Below are 16,247 nucleotides of genomic sequence, written 5' to 3' on the forward strand. Positions count from 1 at the left end.
TTATATTATATTTGCACAATAAGTCATGAAAACTACTGTGAAAATCCAGGTAAATATACTGTATAACTACATTGTTCTAAGTCCACAGCATGTCAGTCTACAGTCTAGAATAGATGAACTCCATTTGGATCTCAATATAAATAGACTCACTGGCACATTTCATGCCCTGATGTATGAGGCCATACAGCAGAGACCCACAGTGATCACAGAAGGTTGGACTGGAGTATGTATGTACTTTAAACTTGTGTTTGCTCTTGAGATCCTGGAGAGAGGGACAGACAAAAACATTGTACTCATTTATTTATTTAATTGTTTAGTCTGCAGGCAAAAGCACGTTGATGTGATTTCATATTTAACACAGAGGGACGCCATGTACACCCAGTTCTAGGAAACGGGTTGGCCATGAGAGAATGAAAAAGAGATTTAAATGATGTGTCTGATAAGAAACCCTCTCATACTGTTCTTTGCTCTATAAATAGGACAATCTTTATGCACAGACACAGCAAGCATATGCACAAACAAACACAGATACTCTACTTTCCCTCTGGTTCTCACTCTCTCTCTCTCTCTCTTTATAGGTCCAGAGGAAAGGCTTCATTTTGAAGTGACTTTTTCACTGGGAGCCAATTAGCTAGGGCTATTTTGAGGATGAATGGTGGATGAATATATGAGTTCAGCTCAGCTGTGAAAACTGAATCTTCCTAAATGCCTAAACCCTCCCCACCCAACCCTGGTTTCTCTCTCTCCCCCTCATTCTCACTCTCTGCATGCTGCCTGCTCCTTTTCTTCATCCTCTGACAATCTTCCTCTTCACTTCTTTTCCTCTCTGTCAGTCTGCCTCATCTGCTTCTCACACGGGCATCATTGTCTACCCTTCCTTACGGCCTAGTCGCACATGCACAGCCTCACTTTACAACCATTTTATTTAGCTGCTTGTGAAAAAAATCTCAGACACTCAGGGTGGAATAAAGACTGCAGCTCTGTTCAGAAACTAGTATGTTGCATCACTGCCTACATAGGCAGCTGGCTTTTAAGACAGCATCTTAACAAGGGGCTGATCTGGAATGCTCTACATGCCACGGCGCTAAACACTGCTTTACACACTTAATTCGTGTTCATCTCAATGAGTTTCACGTTAGCATGCTGCTAAGCTAACAGTGTGATATTCTAATAAGCATACTGTAAATCTTTTATTTATGAATAATACATAGGCTGCTAACTAGGATTTGGAACAATGGAAGCCTGCTGCGATATAGCTTCTTCCTTGCTTTTCTCTTTCACACGTATTCTTACACTCACTCTGCATTACGTGAGTGTGAGTAGCAGTGTAACACCATCATATCACATCCCCTTGCACGTTTTATCGTAGTGTAGCACGAATAAGAGAGAGCAAGCGAGAGAGAAAATTGATATTGTTTTTCCTTTTAAGCCTCCTCTTTTAAAGAAGGAATGCAAGAGAGAGCAATAAAAGGCTCGTCAAAAGGAAAAGATGAGTGTGACGGTGAGACCTACTTCCATATTGGCTTACTCAGCCAAAAAATAAATGGCTTGCCATGCAAAAATGTGAAAATGAAGAGGCGAGAGACGGATGGGGTGCGGATGATACAGTAGAATAAAAGATGAACTGCGGTGATCATAGCAGAACATCAAGCATGAAAAGAAGAGTTATATGATCAAGCAAAATAATGAAAGGAAAAGAAAAATAATATAGAGTGAAAGGACAAAAACAAAAAAATAATAACGGTAAATGGCAAAAAGATGACATACTCTATACATTAACAGTACATACATACCTCTGCTTTGGGAGCAGTGATGGCTCCGGGACAAGTAAAAGTGACAAACTCATGGCAGCGTTTGTGCACCACAAAACTGCAGACTAAAACAAACATATACCATATCTAGTAAAGCAATTCTGTTGTGTCATATGCAAGTCATCAAGGTTCATTAAGTAAAATGGTAGCACACTACATTAATATTTTATATGCTAATGGCTTATAGAAGATTATTCATTTGCAATGAAAAGCTCATTTTTCAGAATTTAATCAGAAATATTATGGGCAAGATTTACTAAATAGGGTGAATTAGCACGAGAACGCAATCCCATAAAATTGCCAATGAGAGTGGAAAGTTCTGCGGGTGAGCTACTGACAATCCTCAAATTAAAGAACAGACGCAGCCAGTTCATTTCCATAATGACCAATGCAATCTACTAAGAGCAGCGCAAATTAACATAGGGTCGCAAACAAGCAGAGCTGATGATAATCACATTGGTGCAAAATGGGTGAAGACAAGCTTCTTTTGGGAGTTAAATAATAGAGCAAATGCCAGTAAACTGACTACCGCAAACCTCAGGATGCCTACACATTTTTACTTTTTCAGACTAAACCCGTCTTAAGTCGCTGGGGTATATTTGTAGCAATAGCCAAAAATACATTGTATGGGTCAAAATTATCGATTTTTCTTTTATGCCAAAAATCATTAGGATATTAAGTAAAGATCATGTTCCATGAAGATATTTTGTCAATTTCTTACCGTAAATATATCAAAACTTCTTTTTTGATTAGTAATATGCATTGCTAAGAAAATTTAGACAACTTTAAAGGCGATTTTCTAAATATTTAGATTTTTTTGCACCCTCAGATTCCAGATTTTTCAGATGATGTATAAATCTCAATTTTGAAAAATTTACACTTAAGACTGGTTTTGTGGTCCAGGGTCACATATTTGGTATATAGTAGAGTCCCCTGTAAATATTTATATTTTTTCAGGGGTTTATTCATTGATTTTCTCAAAGTGAGAACATACAGAGCCCCTAAAAAACTTCACATCTTCAAATCTTTTTTGTGCCCTCTAGAAATGTGTATTAGAATTTTTCTTGCGTGCTTACGCATTACAATTTCTAGTTTTATACTGTGTATATACACTATAACCTATTTGTGCATCGCTGCCATCTTACTATGAAGAAAATGAAACCTGGAAATTACTCAGATCAAATTCCATACTTTTACAAATGGCGCAGGAACCCTGAAACCTTAATAAATCACCTTGCATGATTCACTTAAACACTCTCCTCCCATATAATTTGCTTCTGAAAGAGAAACTCCTACAAACGCATATGCAATCAGGTCAGCAGCAAAAATAACTGTCTCCACACCTTTCCATCGCTTATGTTTCACTGCTTGCTGAGAGTAGTTTGCAGTAGACAGGGTTTGCAGTGGTGCAAGCTGTTAGTAAATCTGACCCTAAATGTCATAATTCGTGATAAAAATCATAATGCAGCAAAAATACACTGTTATAGTGGGATTAAATCGAGGGAGTATATTATATTGCTACAGGTCTTTTTAAAGTTGTGATGTAATAGAAGTAGCGTCAGATCTTTTTTTCCATTTTGTGACATGCATCTGACTGAAATGGATTATCGGGGGGAAAAAAACGCAGGGCAGGAACTTCTATGCATACAAAAAATATCCTTTACCTATCCAGGTAAAAAATGGAAAAACATTAAACACAAAAGGATGAAACATTTACAATAAGATCAATAACATGCACTTAGAAAGGGTGAATTGCTCATGCTGACTTAAAGTTATAACCCTTTTTTGGCATTTTTGACTACAGGACAGTACAGAGAACGGACAGAAAGTGAAGTGAGAAAGAGAGAGGGGAATGGGATCAGAAAGGACCACAAGCTGGGACTTGAACTCGGGTCAAAAAATGGCTTTGCTCAGATATTGCTGTCTCAGCTTACCGATCGTCAAAGATGAATTGCTTCAGCAAAACACTTTTGGATCTTCACAGGGCCATAACCACTATAGACACTGAGGGGAACATGTATTCCCCCTATATTCAGATCAAATTGAGGCCTACATTTTAAATTTGGCCCTATTTAAACATTGAATATATAGTTACATCCTTGGATCTTGATGCATGATAACAATTAACGGTACTTATTTCATAAATACAGTAGTTAATAAAATGAATGGCTCATGAATAACAGAAACACTGCTATAGATAGGCAGGATGATCTGAAAAATCTTTGACGATAAACAAATCTGTGGAATGAATTTAAATATGGTAAAATATGTGTTATACATACCTTGACACTGGAATCCTTGCTTTCCAATTCCCCTGTAAAACATAAACAACAACTCACATCATGTGCCTAATTATATTGTGTGTAATTGCATAGATTTGTGAAAAGAGGAGATCATAGAGAGCTGTGGTGTTGTGTATGTGTATGAGCACAGAGGGCAAACAGAAGACATAAGCTGCTGAGGCCGTGACAGATAAGGTAATTTCAAGAAATCCTCATCTGACGGGCAATTTAAGTGCTCTTCAGTTCACCATAATAACAGGTTGCTCTGCTTCTGATATCTTTGCTATGCAAAACACAACTTAGCATAAATCCCTCAAGTGCTAAAATAAGATACTTTGGCACCCAACACTTTGGGCATGATCTACTCTGAAATGCATCTGAGTGTATATGCGACTCTTTAAGAGCATCCTTCAGACCAATCAACATCAACATATACTCAGAAATATAAGTTGAGACAGGACAAGGGCGAAGAGACAGAGAGATGGAAAAGAGGATTCAAGCTAATAGGATTCAGCAGTGATTTATCTGCTGTAGGGTTAATTTGGGTGAATTTGTTCACAGTCACACAGTCATCTCAATGTCAAAAAATGGTTGAATTGATCTGAATTCACCCTATACTTATATAAAAATAGACTAAAAATTATATTTCAAATAAATGTTGTCCTTTTGAACTTTGTATGCATTAAAGAATGCTAGAAATGTATCATGATTGCCACAAAAATGTGCAGTGCTGTCAAACAATTAATCGCGATTAATCGCATCCAAAATAAAAGTATTTGCTTACATAATATGTGTGAGTGCACTGTGTATATTTATTATGTATATATGAACACTCACACACACACACACACACACACACACACACACACAAATACATACATACAGTATACATTTTGAAAATATTTACATGTAAATATTCATATTAGAATGATTTCTGCAGGATAATGTGACACTAAAGACCGGACTAACAGCAGCTTTGCCATCACAGAAATAAATTATACTTTAAAACATTATTAAAACAGAAAACAGCTACAGTATTTGGAATAGTAATGACATTTCATTTCAGTCTTTCTCCTTAAAAATCTAATTTTGATTGTACTCATACCACTGACAGAGTACTTTGAGTTCATGAAAATTATAAAGCTAAAAAATATACAAATGTTCTTCACAATACTTTGGAAATGCTGTACTCCAATAGACATAGGAATAAAACTTCAATGAACCGAAATGAATGGACGGAATGAGAAACAGATGCATCTATCAGAAGCTACATTTGTGCTGTACTGATGAACATGAGGTCTATAAGTGGGCAATGCATGGGCCATATGGCCGGCCGCAGTTCTATGCGGGTTCTGTGGAGCTTGTGGTTAAATGGCAGCTCAAACAGAGAGGACTGCATAATTTAAAAGGCCCCTCAGGGCATGAGTTTTATGAGGCATGGAGGAAACTGAGAACAAGCGTAGTCATGTAACACATGTGCGGGACAGTGTTCTTCTGCCCTCTCTGTGTATGTCATCGAAAGTGTACTCATTGTAAATGTCAACTGAGTTCTTTAGTCTTGTTTTCTAGTAAATTATATAAATATTTATAGATAAATTACTATATTTACACAATTAACAACAGCATATGTTGAATTAAGTATATTACTTATTCTTACCACATTGGTATTTTTTCCTCCAAGTATAAACCTGATTAAGTTTAGGCTTAAATTTAGGTATGGTTTATTTGGAAATATGCCTTATTGGAAAATAGCAATTTTTAAAATTGCATTTTTGTACATACACCACCATTCAAAAGTTTGGGGTCAGTTAGATATATATATATTTAAATAAATTAATACTTTTATTCAGCATTGATGAATCAAACTGATCAAAAGTGACAGTGTTATAAAAATTATATTTCAAAAATGTTTATATTTCTCAAAGAACGTTGCAAAAATTTGATCATATTCTCCACATAAACATTAGTAGCACAACATTTTTCAACACTTATAATGATAAGAAATGTTTAAGAGAACCAAATCAGCATATTAGAAATGATTTCTAAAGGATCATGTGACACTGAAGACTGGAGTAATGATGCTGAAAAATCAGCGCTGCATCACAGAAATAAATTATGTATATATATACAAAAACCATATTATATTAGAAAACAGCTGTTTGAAATGTTACAAATATTTCATAATATTACTATTTTTACTGTATTTTTGATTAAATAAATGTGGTCTGGGGGGAGCATAAAAAGCTCTATAAAAAATATTTTTTTTAAATCTTACAGAGCCAAAACTTTTAAACAGTGTAGTACAAAAAAATTAATGCTCATCACTTTAAAATGTAGTCTTTTAATAAATAAATAATGATGTAGTGTTATGGCTAACTGTATTTGAAGAGGCTTCAGATTATAACAATTCAGTATAAACTACAAAGTACATGACAAGACCAGTTCAGCATTGAAAGTGAGTTATGATATGAATCACGATATGGACATTAAGATTTTAGGACTAAATCAATACATAAATGCAGTCCAGTGTAAAGGTTAAGGTAGAAGTATCGGTTTACAGCGTAATAATGTTAGGAGTTATAGATGTGGCCAACAGTGTTAAAGGTGTGAAGTACCAGATGAAGTCAGTGCAGTGGCTGCAGAAAGTAGGCTGCTTGAAGAATCGGGCTGTGAACTGGTGGTCCTTCACTTCAATGACCCTCTTGTGCTTGAGAGCTCCCTTCCTCTGGAAGACTGGCAGCCTGGGGGGAGGAGAAAGAGGAGAGGGGAGCGGGGAGGAGGAGGGAGATGGGGAGGACAGAGCCAGGGGAGACAGAGATGGAGTCGGAGAGACCGGGGTAGACATGCTACCAGTTGGGTTGGAGAGAGCAAGACACAGAGAAGAAGACTGGGAGACAGATGGACGGGTTATGCAAGCGAGGGGTTAAGGACCAACGAGAGGATTTATAAACGGGGAGAAGAAAAACGTCTGGTAAAACACAGATCAAGCGTAAGAGGTTACGTGGAACGTAAAGGAAGGAATTCAATAGGATGTGATGGCAGTTCAGTTTGTGATGTTGAGGAAATGAAAGGAAGAGATTCCCAGGAGGAGGAAAGGGAGGGTGAGAAACAGAGGTTAATACACACTCTAAGAGAAACTTCCACTGGGACTTCAAAACTCATAGCGATTAGTGTACCTTCTGCCCTACTTCAAACACACACACACACACACACACACACTACATTCTCCACGTCAACCAGATTCCCACCACCTGCTCTTCCACATTTTCTGCAAGCTCATTGTCTCCCCACATTCTTTTTTATACAATTTATTAAATATATAATATAATACAATGTAATATAACGTAAATGATTTTTTTAAATATAATTTTTGTCATTTTATAGCTTCAGTTTAGTAGTGTTCAGTTGTGGAATTCTTACTAAAATGGCAAAACAATAAATGTATATATTAGGTGTGCTTATATAAGTGTATCATACAGTTCTGGTGTTATATTTTATATGTCCACTAAAGTAATACTATAAATACTGTATATATCATTTGTTGTATTATTAAAATGACAAGAGCAATAAACAAGGCATCTGTGATATAAACTGACTGCTGTTTTTTGGCTGGTTTGTGGTCAGTCAGAAGTGGAGTGCTTTTGAATCGATCAGACTCACATTAATAAAAGAGAATGCATCAAGAAAAGCTGAAATGAATGATGACACACAGCATAAAACCAAACAGGCGACTACACCGAACAAATGATCGTCACATTAATTAAAGAGCAGATCTACAGCGCTGGAGACTGAAGAAAGGAAACACAAAGAATTTAGGACATCCACCAATGAGTGACACAGACTACATTTATGAAAGAAAGAAAGAAAGAAAGAAAAGAAAGAAAGAAAGCTGTAAATACCTGTAAGTGTGGCAGTATGGTTTCTCCTCTTCCTCCCCTCTCTCTTCCTCTCACTTCTTCTCAAGACTCTTGTTATTCTATGCAATCAATCCTTGGCTCATAAAAAAGTAAAAGAAAAAAAAAAACAGAAGAGAAGGTCTACAAGAGAAGAAACGCACCTGAAAAAAGAATCAAAGCCCAAAAAGGAAATTAAAAATGAAGGGAAGGATGATACAGCAGCTTTCCAGGAAAGAGAGAAGAAGGAGGAGTGTACGGCCGTATATTCCTTTATCCAATAGAGTATAGATGGGGTGAGGAAAAGAGGCGATTTTCACTTTCCAAGATTGATTCTGTTTTTACCAACAGAAAGAGGGGATGAAGTGAAGTGAGATAGAGAGAGAGGGAGAGAGAGAGAGAGAGAGCGAGAGGGAAAAGGAGGGAGTAGATGAAGAGAAATAGGCAGCAATTCGTTTTTGAAATCTGGGTTACCCCTCTCTAGAGAGTAAAAGACAGACAGATGATGGGAGGGTGAGGAAAGAGGACAGAGCGATGAAGAGAGGGAGATGTTGGCCAGCAGCTCTGTCAGCCAGTAGCTCCTTCAGTGCAGACAAGCGTTGAAAGCAAAGAAATCTGATCAGTGATCAATTATCAGCTTCAGTCTGTAACACTGCCAGTCTCACTCTATAAGAGTGTTTGGACAGACGGATGTCTTGGCAGCCATGTTGCTCATATGACTCTGAGGCCTGATCGACAGCTCCAGTGAACCACTGAGAATGAGACAGGAAGTTCAGCATTCCTGAAAAGAGTAACATAAAGCATTAAAAAGCATGTAATGGTGATTAATCTCCTTATGCAGGCAGAAGAGTCATGTTCATTCAAACTGAGCATGGGACCCAGTCAGATTTATAAGCCAGGTTCACAAATAAATAAATAATGAAAATGTTTGCATTTATGTTACTCATAAATTCTAGGTGTATAAATTATACATATAAAAATGTAATGGTTTATATATACATACACACTCTAAAAAATACTGGGTTAAATACAACCCAGGGTTTTATATATGTGTGTGTGTGTGTGTGTGTGTGTGTATAGATTTATTTATTTATGAAAATAATATCTTTCTTCAGAAAGCATACACACACCCACACCCACACAATCAACTAAATTCTGTTATATTCTGTTAATATTGCACACCACAACTTTTTCAACAATGAAAATGTTAAGAAATGTTTCTTGAGCACAACATCAGCATTAGAATGATTTCTGAAGGATCATGTGACACTGAAGACTGGAGTAATGCTGCTGAAAATTCAGTTTTGCCATCACAGGAATAAATTAAATTTTTAAATAAAATAGAAAATAAAATTTTAAATTGTAATAATATCAATGTTATAATAATATCGTATTGACATTCACAATAAAAATGTTTTACTGAATTTTTGATCAAATAAATGCAGCCTTTAAGAACATCATAGACTTATTTCAATGACATTTTAGAAATCTTACTGACCCCCAACAAAAGTAAAGCACAATCGTTTTAATTTTATTCATGGTTCATGTCACCCAAAAACAATATACGATAGACAGATCAATTATTATAAACTAAAATATAAGATAAAAATGGCTCAAGGGTTCACTTGTAAGTTTTCTAGTTTAATAAAAAAAAGAAAAAAAAAGTACAGTATTGTGTGAGGATCTGAACCTATAGGTCACCTTGCACACTATGCAAAAAAATATACCTCTAGACTAACACATCCCACACAAATACAAAAAGTTTTCATGTCTTATCTTGCCCAAAGCAAAAGTGAGTCAGAAGTGCCCCTGGTGCCCCCTGAAAACAAATAGGTGCATGATGCTCCTGCACACAGGTGGCTATCTGTAGCTCTCACAGCTGCATCTGAAACCAGGTCACAGTGTATGTGAGACAGAGAGGAGGCAGACAAGATGGCCGTCAGACACTGACATTAAAAGAGGGAGGAAGACCAGAGGAAAGGGCGACAGTGAGGGGTCTGGCCACAGTGCTGTTATATTGAGACGAGGGTGTTAGGACATAACACTAACCCACTAACATCCAGAGAACAGGAGTGAGACAGAGTCCAGGAGGTGATGTGAAGGGAAGGAGAGGAGAGGATGAGCGGAAGAGGGAGGGAACAGGGGAGCGAGTAAAAGGTTGAAGGTCTAATTATGTAAAATGTAGGTTATTAGTCTCCTGATGGGGACACTGTGAGAAAATTAATTAACAATTATAATTAGCAAGATTGTTAGAGAGCAAAACGGTGTCATTGGACAGGTATGTGTATGGAGACTTATGGGGGGGGGTGTGTGTGTGTGTGTGTCGCTGTCATTGAGAGGGAGGGTGTGGAGGTCAGCGTGTTTTATATCTTAATTTCAGATAGAGGCACATGCTGCTGCAATGATTTCAGAGCTTCAGTGTCTAATGTCTGCAGTGATAAATCAATGCCAGCTTCATGTCTCTGGTCACACTGTAATAGCATCATAATGCAGAATATAGATGGGCTTAACAAAGTGAAGGGCCTGTGCACTTATCTATAGTCATCTATATTGTTATGTGGAGAGGAGAAATTCTTGCATTTAAAGGGAAAGTTCATCCTAAAATGAAAATTCACTTATTATTTATTGATCCTCATGTTGTACAAAATCTGCGTGACCTTCTTAATCTGTGGAATACAAAAGAAGGACTTATAATGAAAGCTTCAAAAAAGTTAAAAGCACCATAAAAGTATAGTAAAAGTGAGCCATATAACTCATTTTCTTTATTCCAAATCGTCTAAAGCCATTTAATAAGCTTTGTGTGTGGAACAGTCCAAAATGTAGACCGAAAGATTTGTTCTAGTATATACTGCGTTATATGACCAAATCTTTCTTGAGTTAGATATTGTCAATGAATCAGTTGATCCAGTTCACAAAAGCAGCCTGAATGATTCATTCACGGATCAACCCGATTCATCTCACTGAGGATCACAGCAGCTAACTATGGAAGCTTGTTTCTAAATAAATTAATTGCAAATTTTTAATCTCACAATTCAAACTTTTTCTAAGAAATAGGAAGAAAAAAGTCAGAAATGTGAGATGCAATCTAAGTAAGTCTGAATTTATCAAGTGCCTGAAACAAATTTCCATATATCAGCTTATTGGAGAAGAATATCATCAGTGAATAAATTACAGCATGTTCCTCAAACAATGCTTACATATTATTTCAGAAAACTGTGAATATAGTGCACAAGTCATATGAAGCACTTTTATGATACTTCTATGGTGTGCCCTTCTTTAAGTTTGAAGAAACCATCACAGAAGTTCTAATGGTTTCCACTACAACTACCACTGCAAACCTTACAAACCATCAACTGTTAACCATTAAAATCATTATCTAATGGTTTCCAGTAGCACTGTTGCCAAGTTTGTGGTTTTTAAGTGGAACTAGGCTACTTTTTTTTTCTCCATGCGATTTAAAGATTGACATATTGTATAAACTGTAATTCACTAAAATGTGTGTATTCAAATATTTTACATTCTATTAATAATAAAACACATTACACATACTAGTAATTTTCAAATAGAAATTGTGTACAATGCATAACAACGACTACAGTATAAAATATGTATTTTAGGTATGGGAATGGCATATTTTGAGTTTTAATATTGGGATAGGGTCTTTGGGTTTGTTTTGGGCGATTTTTGTTACACAGATCTGGCAACCCTGTCCAGAGGTGTGTTTTGGGCCATATTCAATTAGGATTTAGGCAACAAATTATCTCTAGAGACCCACAGGGGTGATTACAGTTTCTATTAAAACCAATACAATTCCCATTATAACCGTTTAAACCATTACAAATTCTTTGAGGGTTTCTATTGTTTGTTTGTTTTTTTCCAGCAGGGAGCCCCAGTCCCTATTTATTGCAGTCGCAGAGAAAAAAAAAGTGACAAAATTTGTCTTTTGTGTTCTACACAAGACTGATTTGGAAGGACATGAGGGTGAGTAAATGATGACAGAATTTTTGGGTGGGTTAATACTAGATGATTCATTGCATTACTGGGCTTCTGTAGTGTAACAAGACATCTATAAAAATGAAGAATAAAAGGACAAACTAGTCAACAAATGATTTGTGCAGCCAGAATGAAAAGGTGATGGGAAAAGAGGACAAAATCATTTTCACCTCTAAACACATGAAGAGTATATCTGTTGGTATGCGGTGTCAAAGTATGGCAGGCTTTCAGTATCATGTTACAAATGTGGCCATGAGGCAAATCACAGATATGCATCATGTTCAGCCTTTTCACACCTGTCACCTTGCTAGAACAAACATCCAAACAATGTCGCATAAGAAAGACACAAAACTTCTCACGGATTTCTCACCTCAGAGGCGTTTTACTGTAGAAAATGACAGAAACAGAACTCTCACTAATTATACTTTTTTTTTTAGTTTTTGCCATCGAAAATAACTGCAAACAAATACAGATTTAAGTTCACAGATTTAAAAAAAAGTTTTATTTTTTATGGGCAAAAACCTGAATATATATCAAACATGTTCAAGATTTTGAGCTGTTTTTTTTTTTACATTTTGTTTTAATTTATCATGCATCTCCTAGTAACAATGCACATTTCAGCATTCTGCATTGTTGTTTTTGGAATAAGCTCAAGGTCTGTGTGTGATCCTCAGTCGTATAGTGTATGCTGTCCAGTAATTCCCCTGTAACTTACTCTGTAAAGACTGAAAATACATGATACCTACAGTAGTGTTTCAAAATCGAGCAGACAGCTGTTGAATACAGTACATGGGTTGCACACTTGTTACTAAGGTGCATTATGGGATTGAATTAGTGCACTTGATAATGTTCATTATGGTTTTGGACACCACTAAAAATGGCTTTTCCCTCAAATAGTGCACTAAATAAAGTTATAAGAAGCAATTTCAAACACAGCAAGTGTTTTCTGAACAAATCGACTGAGTGAATAATTCAATGAATCACTTATAAATTTAGTTTAAAAATAGCAGATTTCTCTTACATTGTGTGTGTGTACTTCGTTGTTTCATTTTGGTAGAATGCAGCCGAAATTACAAGAGCAGCGGTCATGCTGTGAACACAGGGAGGAATATTTCACAGTGCTATCTCTGCCTGCTTTACAATGCCCCACTCCTGCTCGTAAAAATGAACTATGGCAATGCTGAGTGGAAATACATTACCGCCATAAAGCACTCTACCACGCCCGCAGTACTCTGGGAACACACCTCTCTCACATAGAACAAGAGAGAGAGAGAGACTGTTTTGTTGCTGATTAGTTGCTAAAAAGCAGAGGGGCCGTGATAAAATGGAACAAAGGCAATAGTCACTGACTATCTGGAGGCTTGTTAGGGACGGAGGGAAAGTAGTTCAGAGTTGGAGACATCCAACTCAAAACACCTTTAGAAAAGCCATAAAATCCTTCATTACCTCTTTGTGGGCCATAATTGTGATAAAATGACTGTTACACACATAGAAAAATTGCACATTCTGTGTTAGAGATGCTGTCACAGTGCATTCCAACAGTAAAATACCTCAGTACACACAAAACCAGCATAACTGAATTCATCAGCGTGGATCATTATAAAATAACCCTAACATATTCGCATTTTATTTGCCAATATTTCAATTTTTTGCTGACTGAGCCTTTTTAATTCTGACTGCATAATACTCCTATAAGCCCCAGAATTTCAGAGCTAATTTCTTCCTCTTCGTTTGCTGATAAAGTTTGAGGCAGTTTAAATCCAGAGAGCATTGATAACACAGGCACTTCTGCTTCAGGCACAAAAGCAGTGTTAAACTAACCTGAAACATGGCAGCCTATTTTCCGAAAAAGCACTGCATTCATTAAATCATCAATGAGTCACTGACACCTCCTGTGTGACTTTTGACAGATATGAGGATGATGAGGCTGTCTAAATGAGTCTGAGGAATGGCAGGAGGATATTAATAGCTTCCTTTTTACAGGATTTTCCTTAAAGCTTTTGCAGGCTTTCTGTAGTGATTCTCATCTGAAAGGTTTTCATGAATGTGCAGATTCAAATCTGAGAAGTACATTTATACACTTGATTTGATGTATGCACCTGTACGCTTTTCTTGGAAACAGATTAAATGGGCCATATTTGAGATTTTTGCAGTATTTAATTTATTTTTTCTCCCTGAGTTCCACTAGTCAAGGTTTCTTACACCAAAAGCAGTCATTTAGTTTTACGCAATTTTTCATCCTTTCAGTATTATAATTGGGTAGCCTATTTTTGATGCAATACCTTTAAAACTTTTATATGTAAATGACTTATGACTGGTTTACCTACATGTACTAATCAGGCACGTTTCCTCCAAGGATAATGCAAAATATTGGATGAGAAACAAAACGGTAGGACAAAAATAAAACAATGCAAATATTTAAAAAAAATATAGCTTAAAAAGTGTATAAATACAATCCAATTTAGTGTATAAATATGCTTGTTTTTCTAAAGAAACACTGTCCAACAGCGACACTAGCGGGTAAAGTTACAGCGGAAGTCTGCGTCTCTCTTGCCTCCCCTGAGCCCATTGAGTTTTAACAGACCCGCTAAAGCAGGGGGGGTGGATCAGTCTGAATGAACAATATAATAGTGTGAATGGAAAGACTACTTTTAAAAAGTAACTGAACAACTAACACACTTCGAAATAACCACTTTGTTACGACAAAATAAAATTTGAAATGGCCTGAAATCATGAACTGTGGGATTTTTTAGTGAGTAATCAGCTTGGTGAAATTGAAAGTAAATCCCTTTTTCTTAGAAAAAAAAAATAGTTTTAAAGTTGACTTAAAAAGAACAGCTGAACATGAGTTCACAAATAAAATATATCTTTTTAATTGTTACTGCCTTGAGTTATTATTTTGGAATAAATTTTAAATGCTTAAAAACACAAACTTAAATATAAAAACACTAATTTAAAAATATAAAATACAATTGTTGTTTTTTTCTTTCTTTTTCTGATAGTGAAGTAATGTTTGTTTAAACAAGAAAATGTGACATCAGGGACATTAATTTACATTTGATTAAAAAAACTAGGGCTGGACAATAATTCAATATCAATATATATCACAATTTTTTTCAGTAACGGTGATATGATTTTTAAACACATTTCCGATATTTCAATATACATTACCAGTGTTTCCCATACATTTATTTATTTATGGCGGTTGACTTTGTTGAATAAACATGATCACTGCATGTTTCAAAATCAAAACGCGGCCGCAGGTGTTTTATATGGATGTATCTTTGAGGGCAACCGACTGTCTTCAGGCATTTTAATTTTATCTGATAAAGTAGCGTTCATAAGCGAAGCGCTGCTTTGTATACAGCCGTTACTGGGGAAACCACTGTTTCTGCTGCTCCACAAGCGCCTCCTGCTGGCAGAGAATGAATCTGCATTTTCAATAAGCCTGTCTCCAGCAACAGGTTTCTCTTTTTTTTATTCTGTTTTCTGAAGCAACTCTGAGCACTTTTCATATTCTTTATTCTGGCTGAAGCACTTTTGTTGCAGTCTATAATAATCAGCCTATGTTATAGTTTAAAGCTAATGATATTAATATTAATAAGGCGAGTCTGATTAAAAATACTGATTAAAAGCAGCACATTTCATTTCACAATCTTAATGTCCATTATGTTTATATGATATATATTTCCAAGGGGTCAGACATTTGCTGCTTGGCATGGTCCAGTTAGACCTGCTAGTAGATGTTATAACTACATTCTCCTGCCAAAAAGCATCTCTCCTTATTGACGTTAAAAAATGGCAGTGTATTATGTAAATATTTAATTATATTATAGTAGATTTGGTCAGTGCCCATTTTCTTTGGAATGATCTTAAAAGCATGAAATGGGCTTATATTCATCCCTGTCTGCTGTCTTTGGCGTCACAGCTCATGTACCGACGGGACAGTCATTAGTAAATAGCTTGGGCCTGTGGCATCAGTCAATCAGCATTGTCATTACGTCATTTTTTTCTGCGGCTGATCAGTCACATGGCATTTACGGCTCAAATGATTGGCTTAAAACTCTATCTACTGCAATTAAAGACCGCCTTGATTATTTCAAACATACTTTATACAATGTGACTATTTCAAATTGGTAGCCACAATGTTTAATTTTTAAAGGAATAGTTCACTTAAAAATGAACATTTTCATTTTTCACTCATCTGAGATGTAGAGTTTGTTTCTTCATCTGATTTCAGCAGATTTGGCAAAATATAGCCTTACATA

At 36.1% G+C, this 16,247-nt stretch overlaps 1 protein-coding gene across 4 annotated transcripts in view; it reads right to left on the reverse strand.

Annotated features, from left to right (window-relative positions):
• The window catches only part of prkcg (protein kinase C, gamma), a 42,951-nt gene that overhangs the window by 16,748 nt on the left and 9,956 nt on the right, over window positions 1-16,247 (reverse strand). Inside the window, exons 2-6 of one of the 4 annotated variants that reach the window (XM_058745732.1) lie at window positions 8,151-8,767; window positions 6,709-6,980; window positions 4,094-4,125; window positions 1,794-1,876; window positions 151-262 (exon numbers count right to left, since the gene is read on the reverse strand). In XM_058745732.1, the coding sequence (XP_058601715.1) occupies window positions 151-262; window positions 1,794-1,876; window positions 4,094-4,125; window positions 6,709-6,938 (457 nt within the window). In that variant the 5' untranslated portion in view covers window positions 6,939-6,980; window positions 8,151-8,767. Of the gene's footprint in view, window positions 1-150; window positions 263-1,793; window positions 1,877-4,093; window positions 4,126-6,708; window positions 7,062-7,992; window positions 8,768-16,247 lie in introns of those variants that run through there. The other 3 variants (XM_058745731.1, XM_058745730.1, XM_058745733.1) reach the window with 3 other exon arrangements.

The sequence above is a fragment of the Onychostoma macrolepis genome, chromosome 16, assembly GCF_012432095.1.
Source record: "Onychostoma macrolepis isolate SWU-2019 chromosome 16, ASM1243209v1, whole genome shotgun sequence".
Lineage (NCBI taxonomy): Eukaryota > Metazoa > Chordata > Actinopteri > Cypriniformes > Cyprinidae > Onychostoma > Onychostoma macrolepis.